The sequence below is a fragment of the Sus scrofa genome, chromosome 9 (genome assembly GCF_000003025.6).
Source record: "Sus scrofa isolate TJ Tabasco breed Duroc chromosome 9, Sscrofa11.1, whole genome shotgun sequence".
NCBI classification, from domain to species: domain Eukaryota; kingdom Metazoa; phylum Chordata; class Mammalia; order Artiodactyla; family Suidae; genus Sus; species Sus scrofa.
In genome coordinates this window covers 7,414,006-7,434,228 of record NC_010451.4, presented here as the reverse complement: position 1 = coordinate 7,434,228, position 20,223 = coordinate 7,414,006, and the positions used below count along the sequence as shown (strand labels likewise).

Below are 20,223 nucleotides of genomic sequence, written 5' to 3'. Positions count from 1 at the left end.
AGAAAATGTAGAAAAACTTTAAGAATCTGGGTGATAGTTATATGGGTGTTTCTGTACAATTCTTTTTATTGTATTATTTGCTTATTTATTTTTGTCTTTTTAGGGACACGGCTGTGGTATGTGGAGGTTCCCAGGCTAGGGGTAGAATTGGAGCTACAGCTGCCAGCCTACGCCACAGCCACAGCCATGCCAGATCTGAGCTGCATTTGCGACCTACACCACAGCTCATGGCAACGCCGGATCCTTAACCCACTGAGCAAGGCCAGGGATTGATCCCGTGTCCTCATGGATACTAGTAGGCTCACTACAGCTGAGCCACAGTGGGAACTCCTGTACAGTTCTTTTCATTTTTATTTATTTATTTTGCTTTTTAGGGCCATACTCATGGTGTATGGAGGTTCCCAGGCTAGGGTTCGAATTGGAGCTATAGCTGCTGGCCTACACTACAGCTCAAGGCAACACCAGATCCTTAACCCACTGAGTGAGGCCAGGGATCGAACCTGCATCCTCATGGATTCTAGTCGGGTTCGTTAACTGCTGAGCCACAACGGAACTTCTACAATACTTTTTAAATGTGTGTATACTTGATATTTCCCATAAGAGAACATTGGGGGAAAGTCTATAAAAACATCTTGGTTTTGTTCCTTTTATGGAGAGGTTGATTTTTGAGAAGTGATCAGATTGTTTATGTGTATTGGCCCATTCAGTTTTGTGTTTCTGTTTTAGTACATTTTGGTAGCTTCCGCTTTCCTCAACAAATTGTCCATCTCATTTATCAAATTTGATGGTATAAATTTGAATATAAACTCATTTGCTGCTATAGTTGTTTCCGTTTTGATTTCTAATATTGTTTGTGCTTCCTCTCATTTTGATCAGACTTAGCAATCTATTTTATTATAAATCTTTTTTCAAGAGCTATTTTTTTCCACCTCACAATGTTGTTTTCTATTTCCTTAATTTCTGCTTTTATGTACAGTGTTCCTTTCTACCTTAATACAGTTTATGTTCTTCCTCTTTTTCAGGCTTTTTTTTCTATGAGTTCTGTATTTTCAGTCTTTCTTGTTTTCAGATATATCTATTTGAGGCTAAAAAATTTCTCTTTCAACTTTAACTGCATGTATATGTGTGTGTGTGTGTATACATGTATATGTGTACACATACATACGTACACTTGTTTGTTAGTTTGTTTCTACATTTCCTCCCCTCAATAACCCGTGAGTTTCTCCAGTTTCCATTCAGTCAGTGCGGGGAGTACGTAGTGGGGTGACATTTTTCGTTTTTATTTTTACGAGAGAAATTGTCCTCAAACAAAATTCTTTGAAATCTCTTTTTCTAAGAATGTTAAGTTTGGATTCACTACCTTCAGTTTCTAAAACAGGTAAATATATAATATTAAAATTTGCTAATGTTGCACTTAATTTTCTATGAGTTTTTAGCACATCCTCTGAGGTTGGTATTATCATGCTCATTTTATAGAGCAGAAAACAGACTCAGGAAGTTTAAGTGGCTTATTACCTTGAGGACACACACTCACATATAATATTTTCCATGCTCTACTACTGTCTTTATTATCTCTTTTTTATAAGGTTTTTATTTTTTCCATTATAGTTGATTTACAGTATTGTCGGTTTCTACTGTACAGCAAAGTGACCCAGTCACACACATGCATATTTTCTTTTTTTCACATCATCCCCCTTCCTGTTTCACCACAAGTGACTAGCAGGACCGCACTGCTGATCCCCTCCAGATGCAATAGTTTGCGTCTACTAACCCCAACTCCCAGTCCATCCCACTCCCTCCCCCTCCCCCTTGGCAACCATGAGTCTGTTCTCCAAGTCCATAAGTTGTTTCTTTTCTATAAATAGGTTCGTTTGTGCCCTATATTAGATTCCAGATATAAGTGATATCATATGGTATTTGACTTTGTCTTTCTGACTTACTTCACTTAATATGAGAGTCTCTAGTTCCATCCATGTTGCTGCAAATGGCATTATTTTGTTCTTTTTTGTGGCTGAGTAGTTATTATCTCTTTAGCTTATATTATTTTCAAAGAAAAAGAATTAAAAATGAATAAACTGATTTAGACACATTGAAGAGATGTTTTTCTTTTCTTCTACATTCACTCCTTTGAGTATCTAGCTACCCAGGGATGAGGAATAAATGAGATGCCCTTATGTTTAAAGTGGTAGTAATAAAATTTTTGCAAGAATGATGTAACTAGGAGGTGTGCCCTTTTGTTCCAAGTACCATAAGAGCTCTCACCTGTGGTTTTATGCCATATGCTTTTCTGTTACAAAGAGCTTGTTATTCTGCTCTTATTATACTGTTGAAAACAATCTAGAGTTCAAGCCAGAAAGAAGCTTGAAACTCTTTTGGTTTTTATTCGACATCATTACTAGTTCATCTTTCAGGAGTGGATTCATTTTTTCCATGTAGATATCTAAATTGTAACTGCACAAGTTCTCAAAGATATGTTGGGGGTAATCCATACTGACACATTGTAAACTTGATGGTGCTATGTCTCTCATTCTCTAAAGGGAAACAGCTGCACATAGGAACTTTTGTTTAATTTTAATTACTTTGGAAGCTTGCTTTTCTCCTTAATATTTTATGAAATGCTTTGTATATGTAACTGAAGCAGATGTCGTCATAGATATTTTCTCTCGCATAATAATTCTAAAGGTAGTGCTGCTGGCCTTGGATTTGTTTATGTGTGCTTGCTTTCTGTCTGCATAAGGAAATTCCTACCAACTAATAACATAGTTATATTAACAATTCAGAAGTAACAATTTCCATATTTCCTTGGAAATTAAATTGTCCAGTATTGTCATTCTCAGTATCTTGAAGACTAAGCAAAAATGTAAACTTACAAAATGAAGACGAAAAACCACATGATCATCTCAAAAAACATAGGAAAAGTATTTGACGGAATTCAACAGTCTTGTTGATAAAGATACTCAGCAAATTTGAAACAGAAGAGAACTTTCTTAACATGATAAAGGGCATTTTTTAGAAACCTGCATCACATAACATACTCAGTAGTGAAAGACTGAAAGATTTTCCCACCTAAAACTAGGAACAAGACAAGGATGTCCACTTTCACCACTCCTATTCACCATTGTACTGGAAGTCCTGGTCAGAGCAATTAGGCAAGAAATACAAATAGAAGAAAGAAGAAATACAAATTGGAAAAGAAGAACAAATTGGAAAGAAGTAAAATTACCTGTATTTGTACATTACAGGTTTATACATAGAAAAGCCTGTAGAATCCACAGAAATACTAGAGCTAGTAAATTAATTTAGCAAAAGTTGCAGGTACAAAATCAAACACAAAAATCAGTTGTGTTTCTATACTCCATCAATGAATGACCTCAAAGAAAATTAAAATAATTCTAATTGCAATAGCATTTGAAATACCTAGAAATGAGTTTAACCAAAAGATTGAAAAACTTGTACATTTGGGGAGTTCCCATCATGGCTCAGCAGAAACGAATCTGACTAGGATCCATGAGAACACAGGTTCAATCCCTGTCCTTGCTCAGTGGGTTAAGGATCCAACATTGCCGTGAGCTGCGGTGTAGGTCACAGACGCAGCTCGGATCTGGCATTGCTGTGGCTGTGCGTAGGCCAGAAGCTATAGTTCCAATTTGACCCCTAGCTTGGGGACCTCCATATGCCATGAGTACCGCTCTAAAAAGACCAAAAAAAAACTTGTACATGAGGAAGTTCCCGCATGGTTCAGTGGGTTAAGGATTTGGCATTGTCACTGCTGTGGCTCTGGTTGTAGCTCTGGCACAGGTTTGATCGCTAGCTCAGGAACTTCTGTATGCCACTGGTGCAGCAGAAAAAACAAACAAGCAAACTTGTACATTGAAAACTACAAAACGTTGCTGAAATTAAAGAAGATCTAAATGAATAGAAATAATGTTTATGGATTAGAAGATTTCAAATCACTTATATTTCAGTATTCCCCAAGGCAATCCATAGGTTCAGTGCAATTCCTATCAGAATTCCAATGGCATTTTTTTTCAGAAATGGAAAAGCCAGTCCTCAAACTGATATGTCCTGAAACATTGAAAAGAAAAAGCAAAGTTAGAGGACTCACACTTCCCAATTTCAAGACTTACTCTAAAGTTACAGTAGTCAAAATAGTATGGTACTAGCATAAGGATAGACATACAGACCAGTAAGAATTGAGAGTTAGGAAACAAACTCAAACACTTAGGGCCAGTTGATTTCAACAAGGTTGGCAAGGCCGTTTGATGGAGAAAGAACAGTACTTCAACAAGAGGTGCTAAGACAGCAGGATAACCACATGCCAAAGAATAAAGTTAAATCCCCTCCTCATTCCATGTATGGTAATTAACTCAAAATGGATCAACAACCTAAAACTATAGAAGACAACGTAGAGGTAAATCTTTAGGACCTCGGATTCAGCAGTGTATCCTTAGATTTAACATCAAAGCAAAAGCAACAAAAGAAAAGATAGACACCTGAACTTCATCAAATTAAAAGCTTTTGCGCATCGTAGTTCTCATTCTGGCTCAGCAGAAACGAACCTGACTAGTGTCCATGAGGACTTGGGTTTGAATCCTGGCCTCGCTCAGTGGGTCAAAGATCCCACGTTGCTTGGGGGATGCACAGAGATATATGGGAACTTCATATGCCGAAAGTATGGCCCTAAAAAGCAAAAAAAAAAAAAAAAAGAAGAAGAAGGAAGGAAAAGCTGTTGTGCATCAAAGAACGTCAAGAATGTGATAAAGACAGCCCGTAGAATAGGAAAAAATATTTCTAAGTCATGTGTTTGATAATTTAACATTCAGAATATATATATATATATAACTCTAGAAGTTTTCTTGTGGCAGAGGCCCTTAATGATCCAGTGTTGTCGCTGCAGTGGCTTGGGTCACACCCATGCGCGCGGGTTCGGTCCCTAGCCTGGGAACTTCCACATGCCACAGGCATGGCCAAAAAAAAAAAAAAAAATTATTTTTTAAAATGGGCAAAGGACTAAAGTAACATTGCTCCAAGGAAAACATACAAATGGCCAAATAAGCACATGAAAAGATCAACACCATTAGTTATTAGAGAAATGCAATCAAAACCATGATGAAGTACCACTTCCCACCTACTGGGATGGCTTTAATAATTAAACAAACACACACACAATAGCAAGTGCTGGCAGGAATGTGGAGAAATTAGAACCTTCACTCCTTGTTGGTAGGAATATGAAATGGTGCAGCCACTTGGGAAAATGGTTTGGTAGTTCCTCAGAAAGTAAAACCCAGAGTTACCGTATGACTTGGCACTTTCATGTTAAAATAATTGAAAACAAGTATTTGAATAAAAATTTGTGGGAGTTCCCGTCATGGCGCAGTGGTTAACCAATCTGACTAGGAACCATGAGGTTGCAGGTTCGATCCCTGGCCTTGCTCAGTAGGTTAAGGATCCGGCATTGCCGTGAGCTGTGGTGTAGGTTGCAGACATGGCTCGGATCCCGAGTTGCTGTGGCTCTGTTATAGGCCAGCGGCTACAGCTCCGATTAGACCCCTAGCCTGGGAACTTCCATATGCTGCAGGAGCGGCCCTAGAAAAGGCAAAAAGACAAAAAAAAAAAAAAAAAATGTACGTAAATGTTCATAGCTGTATTATTCTTTCTAGCCAATAATTGTAAACATCCTAAATGACCATCAACTGGTGATTAGATAAATAAAATATGGTATATCTATACAATGGAATATTATTCATTCATGAAAAGGAATGAATTGCTGACACATCATACAACATGTGTCCCAAAGAATAAAAAATATAAATACCTGTTACCATATAAAAAAATGCTTTTTTATGGAGTTCCTGTCATGGTTCAGTGGTTAACAAATCCAACTAGGAACCATAAGGTTGCAGGTTCAATTGCTGGCCTTGCTCGGTGGGTTAAGGATCCAACGTTGCCATGAGCTGTGGTGTAGGTCGCAGATGTGGCTCAGATCCCGAGTTGCTGTGGCTCTGGGGTAGGCCGGCGGCTATAGTTCCAATTCGACCCCTAGCCTGGGAACCTCCATATGCCGCAGGAGTGGCCCAAGAAATGACAAAAAGACAAAAAAAAAAAAAAAAAAAAAAAGATGCTTTTCTAGATTGAGTGGTGTCCCCCTAAAATTCGTTATGTTGAAGACCTAACCCCTGGTATCTCAGAATGTGACTGTTTTGGCCTTTGGAAAGTTATTAAAGTCAAGTCAAGTCACATGGGTGGGTTCTGTTCCAACATGACTGGTGTCCTTATAAGAGGAGATTAGAACACAAACAGGCACAGAGGGAAAACCAGATCAAGACACCAGGAGAAGATGGCATCTACAAGGCACGGAGAGAGGTCCTCCAAGGAAAGCAACCCTGCCAACACCTTGAGCTTGGACTTCTAGCCTCCAGAACTGTGAGGAAACAAATTTATGTTGTTCAAGCTACCTCATCTGTGGTACTTTGTTACAGCAGCCCTAGGAACTAACCCAGATGTTTATACTCACTCTTAATCTAGGAGTTGGAAATTAAAATCACCATGAGGCTCTATTTTACGCTTATGAGATTGACAAAAGCAGGATTGTTGGTGAGAATATGGAATGAGAGAAATTTATACGCTGCCCTGAGGGGTGCAGATTGACACATCCAGTTTAAGAACCTTTGACGTTATCTAGTCAATTTAAAGATGCATTTAGCTAGTGGCCCAGCAGTTCCACTCCTTGGACTGTATCTTAGAGAAACTCTAGCACATGTGTACCAAGAGACTTTTGAAAGGATCTTCATAGCAGCTTCCTTTATAAGAGTAGAAAAAGCTGGAAATAACCCAGCTGTCCACTGACAGTAAGATGAATAATGGAAGCCCAGATAGCAAAAAACCTGAAATGTCTGTAGGCACATAGGTTAATATGACTAAGATTCACAAATATAATGTTGAGCAAAAACGCAAGCTGCAAAAAAATACACACACTAAGACACCATTTACACAGTTTGAAAATATCTAAGAAAACAGGATCATTCTGCGATACCTTGTATGTAACAGCTGTTAAAAGGAAAAAATAGAGGCGTGTGGTAAAATGCGGCGAGTGGGGTGGTTATCTGCAGAGGAGGTGCCCTCTCCGAGGGGCACATGTTCCCCCACGGTGGTAAAAATTGCTTCTGATTGTTGAAGAGTCGTTTGCAAAAAAAAAAAAAAAACAAAACTTAGGTCTTATAGCAGGCCCCGCCACATAACCATGTATACATGGACATATCTTCTGGGGGCCACCATTCAGCACCCCACAGCCGTGACTGTCAGAAGAGGCGGGAGAGTGAAGGCCTCCTCAGGGAGGTAAACGCCACCTTGCCAGGAAGTCAGAAGAAAAACCTGAACCTGACGCAGTCAAGCGTCACCTTACAGGACACACGAGAAACAGAACACCACAGGAATGCAGTCAGCAAAATTCAGGCGATGGGAAACGCTACAGAACGAAAATTCACTTGCTTCAAATAAATTGCAAGGGGGCTGGGGGAGGTGAGGGAAAGTCCTGTATATGAAAAGAAATGTAAACAGCATCGTCCCTTTGCACTATGGGGACCTCACTGTGATTCCTGATTTGAACAACCCTTTAAAATGTGAAACAAATTTGAACACTTTTTCATTATTACATTTATTGTCAATTTTAACATGGATATGTTTTAAGAGTCTTTGTCTTTTAGACATTGTTTAGACTGAATTATTTATGGATGGAACGATTTGTCTGGGACTTGCTTCCATATAATTGAGGATGGGAGTTCCCGTTGTGGTTCAGCGGAGATGAACCCAGCTAGTATCCATGAGGATGCAGGTTCGATCCCTGACCTCATTTAGTGGGTTGAGGATCCGGCGTTTCTGTGACCTGTGGTGTAGGTCACAGACATGGCTTGGATCCCGCATTGCTGTGGCTATGGTATAGGCTGCCGGCTACAGCTCTGATTCGACCCCCAGCCTGGGAACTTCCATAGCTGCAGGTGCAGCCCTAAAAAGACTGTGTGTGCGCGGGCGCGTGCCCGTGGCCATGTAATTAGGGGTGGAAGAAGTGGGTGGGTTTACAGACAAAACAAGATTGGTATTTTTGGAAGTTGGGTGACAGGATATACAGGGATACATTATACTCCTCTCTCCTTGAAACATTCTGTAATGAAAAGTTAAAATTTAAGCGAGAAAGAAAAGAACCAAAGGCAGGAAGGTAAGTTTGTAGTGCTTGAGAGGCTCCCAGCTGCAGCTGGGAGGATGATCCTCTTGTTTCTTTTCTGGGGTGACTGGTGAGGCTCTGCGGGCTGTGTCACGAGCTTGCACAGCTATTCTAGCTTCCCACGGGAACCCAGGAAAAGAAAAGAAAACAGCTTCCCTTTGAGAAGGTGCTCATCCCGCCGGCCCTCCTGACCACACTGCCTCACTCCTTCTCCCCCTCACCTGCCCTTGAGTCTGGATTAAATACCACATTCTCTCGTACTGTATTTTAATTGTAGAATTTGTTTCTCCCAGTTTCTAGATTATAAATTCCTTGAAGGTATTAACTTTGTTTATTCATATCTGTTTGTGGATATAATCCCCCCCTCTGCGGCATTTCACGTCACGCCTGGGGAGCTGTCTCAGTGAATGGCTGTCCAGTGGGGGCCAGGGGAGCGATGGAGAACTGGAATGTGTTGGGAGATGAAATGCAAAACAAACCTCCTCCCTTCTCCACCTCCTCAGTGAACCCTTTTCCCAGGACTGCTGAAGTATACCCACAGAGCTGCTTGAAGCTTTTTTTCCTGCTTCTGCCCATCCTCTGGGCAGAAGTGCTAAGGAGCTGTAAGAGGCTGAAAATAGGAAAGAGTAAGCAGTGTAGCGAAGTAGAAAATGGGCTTCTGCACAAAGCTTGCTGTTCCCACTCTTTCCCAGGGTATGGAGTGCAACAAACGCTTTTCAGAGGCAGTCTTTCTGTGCGTCAGAATTCCCCTTTATAAATTCCTTTCCTAGTCTGTCTTGGTATGTGTTAAGCTGGTAATTAGACTATAAACCTCCTTAAAAGGGAGACAAGAAGTATGGAAAAATACTGTTTTGTTCTATGGATAAGGTTATCTGGCAGTTTCCAAGTAGATGGAAATCTCCATAAAATGAACTTTGAGGGGACTACACAACATCAGGGCTGGGAGAGAGGTAAGAGACCGCTGTGCTTCCCTATTTGCATTCCGCCCCCCCCCCCACTCAAAAGAATAACATTTTGTGGAATAGCTATCTTTTTGCAGTCTTAAAAATAGTGCATATTGTCTAGTCCTCAAATCTGGGCTAGTTTCTAAACTAGTACTTTCCAAATTTAGATTCTTGGGAAAATAGGACACAAGGATAACAACTATTACCTAAAATGAAGAAAAAGATAAAAAATAAAAAACCCTGTCATTATCATTTCTTTTTGGCTACATAGTGCTGGATAGTTTCTCCTTTTTGGAAAACAGCAGAATAAACCTTAAACTTTAAAATGGAATTCTTGAACATTTTAACTTATTAAAGACTTAAAGATGCTGTATGTTCTCTCTAGGTGGTACGAGACTATAATCTTCAGCTGTTTTTACGAGAGAATGCTGTATTCCACAAACCCCAGCCCTTCCAGTTCCAGCCTTGTGACAGTGACACTGTAAGGAATTTCCAGATTTTCATTTCATTTGTTTTTAAACTATGTGTGTGCTTACGTATCTGCTATCCTTGGAATTGACAGACAGAAAAGACTGACTGCATCTCATTAGTTTTACAACAGAATTGTGAGAATGCAGAAAAACTGACATTTCTTTTTTTCTAGAATGTGACTAACACACACAGTATCTTTATGCTAACAACTTGGTTTTTTTCTTTCTTTTTTTTTTTTTTTTTTTTTCCTTTTTAGGGCTGCACCTGCAGCATCTGGAGGTTCTCAGGCTAGGGCTCAAATTGGATCTGCAGCTTTGACCTACGCCACAGCCCACTGCAACACCAGATCCCCAACCGACTGATCGAGGCCAGGGATTAAACCCATATCCTCATGGATACTAGTCGGATTCGTTTCTGCTGTGCCACAATGAGAACTCCTTTTTTTTTTCAATTTTCTACTTATTAGGGTTAACTTAAAAAAACAAGTTACAGGAAATCTGAAAACCAAACTGAGAGGAGAAGAAAAAAATATTCAGGAACACTTTTTTTCGGTTCAAATGTAAATTATGCTTTCTATTTATGAAATTCTTCACAGTATACCCTTCCAAAGAAACCAGTGGTTAAGTTTTAACCAGAATAGAACTAATAAATATAATAATGAATGTGTGTATACAAATATTTTTATTGGTTTTATTAAGCAATTATAGGCCCTTTTCCTTTCAGATTTCTTAGAACGTTAAATCCTTAATTCCCTTCAGATTTCGTAGAATGTTAAAGTGTTAACACACATGCCAAATTGGCAGGTTTGTAAAAGCAGACACTCATCATACATTTTTATACCTGAGTTTACTCTATGAAAAATGATAGCCATTTTTGAATTAAAAAAACAGGAATACTAATTTAATAACACTTTTTAAAGGGTTTTTAATTTCTGCAAGGTGAGAAAGCCCCTTCCTTCAGTGTCGGTAGCCCGAGAGGGGAGTCGGGCTCTATGGCTGAGGTCTGTTGGTCCGCCCGGACTCGAAGCCGGGGGAGTGGATGCTGTCAGTGCTCAGTGGGGTCGGTTTAATAGCAGCCTTTGCCGGAGACGTCGGCATTACTTCTCCTGCTGAATCTTAAGTGGCCCTGCTTGTGGCTGTGGGAAGAAATGTATTTCCCTCTGGATGATTAACCCTTGCCCTTTAGAGTCGTGCCTTTTTTTAATTTATCAGCTTTTGCTGAATGACTTACCGACCTTGTCCTGAGGATACCACGCTTGACTTACATTGCGACTAATTAGAGATGATTTTATCGTTGCCTCTTTTCCTCAGAAAAATCAGAATAAGAGTGGCTCTCATCTCTCTTGTCCAAAGCCCAATGACAACCCTCCATCTTTCTTTGTTTCCAGACGCGGTGCTAAATGTTCTTAGCTGTATGTCCCCATTTGCCTTCAAATTCTAACTCTGTGCTGTTTTCTGTCCCTGTGCACTCTTTACTGGGCAGAGTTTAAAAGCTGCCCAACTGGTGGATATTGAGCTCTCCCCTGTCAGTGCTCTGAGAATGACCATAGCTGAGGTATACGGGGTGTGGGGCAAGGGTGGGGGGAGGGGGCGTGGGGGGTGCATGTTAATGGAGGGTGGGACCCGCTCCTGGGACCAAAGGTACAAACATGTGTGAGAGCTCACTGAATGCAGAAGCCGGGGCTTCGTGTTTCTCTTATAAATTAGGGCTTTCTTTTCCTGTTCATAGTGAAAAGATTGAGCTTCTCATTTGTCGTCTTGTCTGAAGCCTCTTAATTTTCCTCAACAGTGTCGGGAAGAACCTTAGAGCTAATCTTGCTGTTATTAAAGGGGAAACTGAAGCCTAGTAGGGAAAAGGGTCTTGTCCAGAATCATACAGTGAATTAATGACACATTAATGTCCTGATTGCAATTTAATGTTCTTTCCACATGCTACTCTGTTTTCTGAGAAGAAATGTTCAGTACTTGGGGAGCAATTAGTTTTTTCATAACAGAAAAAAAAATGCTTGCGCATATATAAAAATCATTCCAAATTGTCAGCCATTGAAAAAGTCTTTATAGTACTCTCTCTCTTTTTTTTTTTTTTTTTTTTTTGGTAGTTTTGACTTTTCTAGAGCCACTTCCCTCAGCATATGGAGGTTCCCAGGCTAGGGGTCGAATCAGAGCCATGGCCGCTGGCCTACGCCAGAGCCACAGCAACACGGGATCCGAGCCGAGTCTGTGACCTACACCACAGCTCACGGCAACTCCAGATCCTTAACCCACTGAGCAAGGCCAGGGATCGAACCCGCAACCTCATGGTTCCTCGTTGGACTCGTTAACCACTGTGCCACCACGGGACCTCCAACAGTACTCATTTTGAAAATGTTTTTACCCGTAAAATATTTTTGTATGTATTCTTAAATTTTGTTGTAGATTAAGTATTCTTACTGTCCACAAAGAATAAAATCCCAAATAATTGTTAATGGACTAGTAGTACTCTTTCATATGAGAATGGGGCCATTGTTGACTCACTTTTCTGGTTTCCCCTTGGAGTTGGAAGCACTAAGCCTGTCCTGGAGCAGAGAGCACCAGTCAGTGCCCACCAGCTCACTCACTCCTCCTGTCGGTCAGTGCCCACTACCTCACTCCTCCAGCTGGGTGAATGTAGGGCATTTAGGAAAGATTAATTGCCGTTATCTTCTATTGTGTTTCTGGAATTGCTCTTGTTCCTATTTTGGAGCACATTTCAGTTCAACAGACACAAAGTCCCTCCTGCCTCTGGGTGCCCATGGCTCAGGTACATGCTGAGAACAGCCGCTGCATGTTTAGACCCGGACTAGGTGAGCTCACCAACATGTGCAGATGATAAAACTATAAGGAGGCAGGTGCTGTGTGTGACAGAATGCTCTTGGTGTCCATCGTCAGGTACAATGAATGCATCCTGATGCAGTATAATGTTTTTTACAAATTTGTTGAGACATGTTTACGAATCATATAATTCACTCATGTCAAGTAATTATTCACTGATTTTTTAGTGAATTTACCAAATTGTACAACCAGCATCACACATAAGTTTTAGAACATTTTCATGATCCCAGTGAGATCCCTCATGTCCATTCACTTTTTTTTTTTTTTTTTTTTTTTTAAGAGCCGCACCTGCAGCATATGGAAGTTTCCAGGCTAGGGGTTGAATTAGAACTATAGCTGCTGCCCTACACCACAGCCACAGCACCTCGGGATCCGAGCTGCATCTGCAACCTACATCACAGCTCACAACAATGCCAGACCCCTGACCCACTGAGTGAGGCCAGTGATCAAACCTGCATCTTCATGGATACTAACTGGATTTGTTTCCGTTGCACTAGGGCAGGAACTCCCTCCATTCACTTTTAATCCCTAGTCCCCTCCCCTGCCCAGGCAACCTCTAATCTCTTTTATTTCTCTATTTGCATTTCCTACATATTTCATATAAATTGAATCATACAATATGTGGTCTGTTATCTCTTATGTCTTTCACTTAAAAGGTTTTTGAGGTTCATCTGTGTCATGGAATGTATCAGTAGTTTGTTCCTTTTTATTGCTAAATAGTATTCCACTCTATAAATACACATTTTTGTATCTGTTCATCAGTTGATGACATTTTAGGTTGTTACTTTTGGCTGTTATCAGTAATGCTGCCCTTAACATTTGTGGGCAAGTCTTTGTATGAATATGGTTTTTATTACTCTTAGTTGCTGAGTCATATGGTAAATTTATGTTTAACTTTTCAAGAAATTGCCAAACTTGTCTGTCTGTCTCCCTGATTATAGCGAACCTAGTGCATATGAAATAGTATTGCATAGTGGGGTTTTTTAATTTTTTGCTTTTTAGGGCCACACTTGTGACATATGGAGGTTCCCAGGCCAGGAGTTGATTCAGAGCTACAGCTGCCAGCCTACACCACAGCCACAGCAACGCCAGATCCAAACCACATCTGTGACCTACACCACCCCTCGTGGCCATGCCAGATCCTTAATCCACTGAGCGAGGCCAGGGATCGAACCTGCATCCTTGTGGATACTAGTCAGGTTCATAACCCAATGAGCCACAACAGTACTCCTTTTCTTTTTCTTTTTCTTTTTTTTTTTTTTTTTAATTTTATGGCCACACCCAGGGCGTATGTAAGTTCCTGGGCTAGGAATCAAATCTGAGCTGCAGCTGCAACCTGGACCACAGCTGCAGCAACACTGGATCTGTAACCCACTGTGCCAGGCTGGGAAGAGAACCCATGCCACCACAGAGACAACTCTGGATCCTTACCCCGCTGTGCCATAGCCAGAACTCTAAAATTCCTTTTCATTTTATTTTAATTCATGATTATTTTGAGTTATGTTTTAGAATGACCAAAAGGAACTGGGCAAAATGCTTTTGTATACAATCGTCTATCATGTAAAGCCATAGAATTAAGTTAGTAATCTTAGTATTAATCATAAAATGGTGACAAGTTGCAAGTGATCAATGGCAAGTTTTGTCTGATTTAGTAACTTAGTAGCTGACTCCTGGTTAATACTGACAGATTTCCTTGTCTCTATTTCCATATAGAGTTGCCAGTTTCTAAAGTATCCTTTCCATGTATCTTCAAATACCATTTCTCATATGATACTAGAAAGTCAAAAATCTTTCTAGAAATAGTAAAGTTTACCTTTCTTCACTGAAATGAAAGTTTTTAATGCAGGTTTGTTCTGAGGAGGATATAGAATGTACCCTAAAATTCCCTCCCCCCAAAAAAGATAGTCTTTGAGAGAGAATTCATAAGTACATGTACCAGGATCTCTATGCTGAAGGGTCATTCAGTTCTCATGTGGGTCATGCTTGTATTAGAGATGCATGCAGGTGTTGTACAATGAGAAGTCGCGGACTTTGGAGTCAAATCCTAGCTGTGCTTTGTGCTGTGTTTATTTTATTTATATATCTATATATGTTTAACCTCTTGGATTCAGCTTCCTCATGTGTAAAATGACGACGTTACTGGGTTTGAAAATTAAATTTAATTCAGTGCCTGGCACATACTAGCTAGAAAATAAATGTCGACAGCCTTTTTTTTCTATCCACAAGACAAACGTATTTTTTTTAGATTGTGCCACTCATTACTACAGGAAATACTAAAATGTCAAATCCAGGAGACATTACCAAGATTATGAAATTGTATCACCCTTTTGCAGTCATGGCCCTCAGCTCCCAACTCTCTTAGTGAGTTGATCACTGAAAGTCCTTTGGAACTTCTGCTCTGTTTTATTCCACAAAGCAGGGCTCATTAACCTCTCACCAGTTTTTAAGCCTAAAGGCAACCTATATGGAATAAAGAGTAGCCAGTAGCTAACAGTTAGTGCCCATTCGTATTCCTCTTGTAAGTATGTGACTTGCACTGCTCAGCACCCCTCTGCCCTACTCACATCTCTGTGTGTCTCCTTGCGTGACCAGAGCTAGTGAGGTGACCCCAGGCTAGGGGTCGAATCTGAGCCACAGCTGCCAGCCTGTGCTACAGCCACAGCAACGCCAGATCTGAGCCGTGTCTGTGACCTACACCGCAGCTCGTGGCAACGCCAGATCCTTAACCTGCTGAGCAAGGCCAGGGATTGAACCTGCGTCTTCATGGATACTAGTCGGGTTCATTAACTGCTGAGCCACAGTGGGATCTCCTTTAATCCAATTTATAAAATTCTGTTTGCTTTATCAATTTTGAACTATATGACCTTGCCAAAAAAAAAGTCAGTTTTTAAAGAACTTCCCACTATCAACTGAAAAAAAATGCACAATATGAGAGTTGTGAGTTAAGTTTTATTTGGAGCAAACTGAGGCCTATAGCCCAAGCAGCAGCTTTCAGGTAGCTCTGAGAAACTGCTGCAGCAAGGGAGGGAAGATCGGTGTTATACATGGTTTTAGTGAAGGGGAGGACTTGCGGACAGGCGCACATTTTTTTTTGCAGAAGATTGTTGGAGCTTTCCCAGAGCACAGCATGCCGCATTCCTGATCTCCACCCTGAACTTCTTTCCGAGGGTGTTGAAGGCAGCAGCCATGGCAGCTTGTGATTTAATCCTTGTAGAGGCAGGTGGCAAGTGCCAATTTTTAGTTGACACCACTCTAAAATGTTCCTTCGTTTGTATTAAAATCCTGTTTGGTTAATTCATATTTAAGGAATTACTTTCTTTCCTTGTTATTTCAATCAAGATTGTTTTTCATGGGTTCTCAAGAGTGTAGAGAAAGTAAAAATAGTTCAGTGGTTGAGAGCTCTAATTCTGGAATCAGACTTGTTTAATCAAAGTTGTAACACTTAATAATTGTAACTGAGGAGTTCCCATCATGGTGCAGTGGTTAACAAATCTGACTAGGGACCACAAGGTTGTGGGTTCTGTCCCTGGCCTTGCTCAGTGGGTTAACGATCCGGCGTTGCCGTGAGCTGTGGTGTAGGTTGCAGACGCTGCTCGGATCTCACGTTACTGTGGCTCTGGCATAGGCTGGTGGCTACAGCTCCAATTAGACCCCTAGCCTGGGAAACTCCATATGCCGCTGGAGCGGCCCAAGAAATGGCAAGAAGACCAAAAAAAAAAAAAAAAAAATTGTAACTGATAGACACTGGAAATTTTATTTAGCATCTCTGAGCTTCTGTTTCCTTTTCTCTAAAATGGATGACATCTCATAAGATTGTCATAAAAGTTATATAAACACTTTCCACAGTACCTTGCCTAGTAGGGTTTAACTAATACGATTGCTTATTTAGATTTTGTAGTTTGTTCTTTGCGAAATATGGTCATAGCATTTCAGGGCAAGAAGAAACCTTAGTGATCATTGGACCTGGCACCCCTGTCTTTCATATGACGTTAAAGCCCAGAGGAAGGACAAAAGCTGGTTTGAGGTTTGGTGGAAGTTGGTGATGGACCTATACCTAAATTAAACCCAGTATTTTTGCGAGTGGATAGGTTGTTATTGTTATTATATTGTTTTGTTCTGTCCTTTTCACTTCTATCCAGTGATACTTTCTTTAATCCCATTGCAACTATTGAGTTGTTTCCATTTTATCTATGTAACTATTTTGTATCATAGTAAATGGGCATGAGTACTTTTTTCTGCTTTGCTTAGCTTAGCTAGCTTTCTTTATACCCAAAATGGACCAATCTGCAGTATTAGAGATGACGCATTCAGAAACGTAAGACAAGATATTGTGGTCGTTTATGGCCTTCATACTGTCTTTGTCGTCTGCTCATCTTCTGTGATCTGAGACATTGCTTCCCACGGCGGTGGAGCATGCCTCGTGTTTTGAGTGCCGATTCAGTGAAGGCCCTCTGGTCCGCCTGCAGAATGGTAGTGATTTCAGTGAGCGTAACAGTACTTCTCTCCCTGTTCTCCCTTGTGTCACAGAGCCGACAGTTGGAATCGGAAACTGGGACCACCGAGGAGCACAGTCTAAACAAGGAGGCTCGGAAATGGGCCACCCGTGTGGCACGAGAGCACAAAAATATTGTTCACCAGCAACGGGTAAGTGTCCTAGAGAATCAGGCTACATCTGGCTTAAGCCAAATGTCAAACTAGTTTAAGGAGTTGAATTGTATTGATGCGGAAAATATCTGATGTGTGTTTTCTCCATAATTTCTCAATACTCAAATGTAAGTTCTCAGCCACCCACTAAGCTTGCAAATTCCTTAAGCCTTCTAGCAGCAACACAGTCTTTTATACGTTTGCCATAGAATTGCCCACGACTCGTGACAGTGTATTGGAATCTTTTGGGCAGTGGAAGAGACGTGCATATGTTGAATTAGGCATTTCATCTCCAAGACAGACTTTTGGAAGACACAGTTATAGGGTCTGTGAAAATGTATCTTCAAGACTAAACTTTAAGCACAAAGAAATTTTTTTAGCCATCGTAAATTTTTCCTATTTTCTATTTATTTATAACTTTGTTCTTTTTCTTTACCTTCATATCCAACTTCTTAAAAGAATTGTTCATGTTTAGTATCTATATTTCCTAACTTACCATGTACTTTTTAGCCTGTTACATTTGGGCTTTTTCTTCTTCCCTCCCCTGCACCAATTCATAGAGGCCACAAGTGTCAGTATCACTGACGGTGTTTCTGTTAACTAAATCTAAAGTGGACGCTTTGATTTCTTATCTTACTTATTAACCTCTTGGCAGTTGCATCACAATTGACAGTTCCCTGGTCACGTCATCCATGACTTAAACATTGTCGTGGTTTTCCTTTTCTTCTCTAACATTCCCAGATACTTTTTTTTTTTTTTGATCTTCTGTCTTTTGCCTGGGGTCTGATCGGAGCTGTAGCCACCGGCTTATGCACAGCCACAGCAGCTCGGGATCCGAGCCACATCTGTGACCTACACTACAGCTCATAACAATGCCAGATCCTTAACCCACTGAGCAAGGCCAGGGATCCAACCCACAACCTCATGGTTCCTAGTCGGATTCGTTTCCGCTGCGCCATGACAGGAACTCCCCTAGATTCTTTTAAAGGTTCTTCTTTCTTCATCTTACATTTAAATATTTAAATTACTTAGATCTCTATACTAGGACATCTTCTCTTCTTATTTTTTATTCTCACCATAGGCAGTCTTTACCACTGCATGGTTTCACTTACCAACAAATCATAAATTAGCATCTCCAACGTTGGGCCTTCCTTCTGTGTATACGTATGTCCTCTGGCCTGCTTTGACATCTTTTCACCAGCATCTCAAATTTAGTGTTCCACTTATCCAATGCTGCATAACAAACCACCTCAAACTTAATGCCACACACAAGAAGAGCGTCTTTTAAATTGTCTCTTAGTACTCTGGAGCTTGGATGGGCTCAACTTGGCAGTTGTCACTGAGAGGTTGGAGTCCGGGGCGGGGGGGGTGGGGTCTCTCGTATGATTACAGTCATACAGTGGTTGGCTGCTACTGCGGAGTAGTTATCTCGCAGACTTCGCCACTGAAATATTGGTGTGGACCAGGAAGCCGTGAACAATTGGGAGCTAGCCTAGCTAGAGCTCCTCATGCATCTCTGTATTTCCATACGGTTTCTCCAACACGGCAGCTTTAGACTCGCTCTACTTCTTACATGGCAGCTTGTAACACGGGCTGCGAAGGTGTGAGTCCCAAGATGAGTCAGGTAGGAGCTACAGCATCTTTTCTGATCTAGCCTCAGAAATAATCATGATACTGATTGTGTTATATTTTTATTAATTGAGGCAGGCACAAAGGCCTGTCCAGGTTCAAGGAGAGAGAGCATAAACTTGCTGAGGAAGTAGCAGGGTTCCAGAAGAACACATAGAATGGGAAATATTATAGCAGCTATTTTTGAAAAACACAATCTGCTACAGTCTGGCCTCTGGCCGTGATAGTTCATTCGCCTCTTGCATGCAAAATACAACATTCCTCTTCACTCTCAGCCCCCCAAAGCTCAACATCAGACAGCAACTTGAAGTTCAAGATCTCATCATCAAAATCAGATTCCAGGGCTGATAGTTTGGGGATAGTTCCTCTAATACAGTTTATCTCAGTCAAAGAATTTGTGAACTAGAGAGATAAGTTATGTCTACCATACATCTAATGAGTAGTCATGAGATAATTACTGCAGCTTTATATTTCAAAATATAAAGCACACAATAAGATTTTTTCTGCTAGAATGCCTGACTATTTTGTTTTGTTTTAATTTTTTATTATAATTAATTTACAGTGTTCTGTCAATTTCTGCCATACAGCAAATTGACCCAGTTATACATGTATATACACTCTTTTTCTCATATTATCTTCTATCATGTTCCATCACAAGTGACTGAATATAGTTCCCCTGCTGTACAGCAGGACCTCATTGCTTAAATGACTAACTATATTTGAAAGTAAATGTTCATACTCTAATAAAAATAAAATTTTTTTAAATGTGGCTATAGAAAAAAAGTAATATGTTCAGATATTAAAAATAAATTTATTCCCTCTTGCCTTTTTTCAAGGCATGTTTTTCTACTAGGAGATAGAGACAGATTTCAACAACTTTTCCAGGTCTTTATTAGTGTGACCTGTGATAGGCTTTAATCTAGTGAGATAAAGTTGAAGCAATAAAATGAAAGAGTCAGGAAAAAAAATTTTTTTAATTATAGCTGAGTTCCCATTGTGGCTCAGCGGTAACGAATCCAGCTAGTATCCATGAGGACACGGGTTCAATCCCTGGCTTCGCTCAGCAGGTTAAGGATCTGGCATTGCCATGAGCTGTGGTGTAGGTCACAGATGCAGCTCAGATCTGGCATTGCTGTGGCTGTGGCATAGGCTGGCTGCTACAGCTCTGATTTGACCTCTAGCCTGGAACTTCCATATGCCACAGGTACAGCCTTAAAAAGACCCCCCAAAAAATTATAGCTGAAAATTGTCCACATTTATTAAAAACTATAAACCCACAGATCCAAGGAGCTCAGCCAACCCCAGGTAGGTAAAACAAAGAAGATCTCACGCCAAAGTACATCATGTTTAATTTGTTAAAGTGCAGTGACACTCAATGGTGAGAGTCTGAAAAATAGACAAATGGAGCAAAGAGTCTAGAAATAGGCACACACAATTGATTTTTAACAAAGATGTGGCAAATTTATAA

At 40.5% G+C, this 20,223-nt stretch overlaps 1 protein-coding gene across 9 annotated transcripts in view; it reads left to right on the top strand.

Annotated features, from left to right (window-relative positions):
* FCHSD2 (FCH and double SH3 domains 2) overlaps window positions 1–20,223 on the top strand; it is a 253,445-nt gene that overhangs the window by 185,732 nt on the left and 47,490 nt on the right. For 5 of the 9 annotated variants that reach the window (XM_021102293.1, XM_021102289.1, XM_021102292.1 and 2 more), the window contains exons 10-11: window positions 9,548–9,643; window positions 17,010–17,126. In XM_021102293.1, the coding sequence (XP_020957952.1) occupies window positions 9,548–9,643; window positions 17,010–17,126 (213 nt within the window). Of the gene's footprint in view, window positions 1–9,547; window positions 9,644–11,115; window positions 11,188–17,009; window positions 17,127–20,223 lie in introns of all 9 variants that reach the window. The other 4 variants (XM_021102287.1, XM_021102291.1, XM_021102286.1 and 1 more) reach the window with 1 other exon arrangement.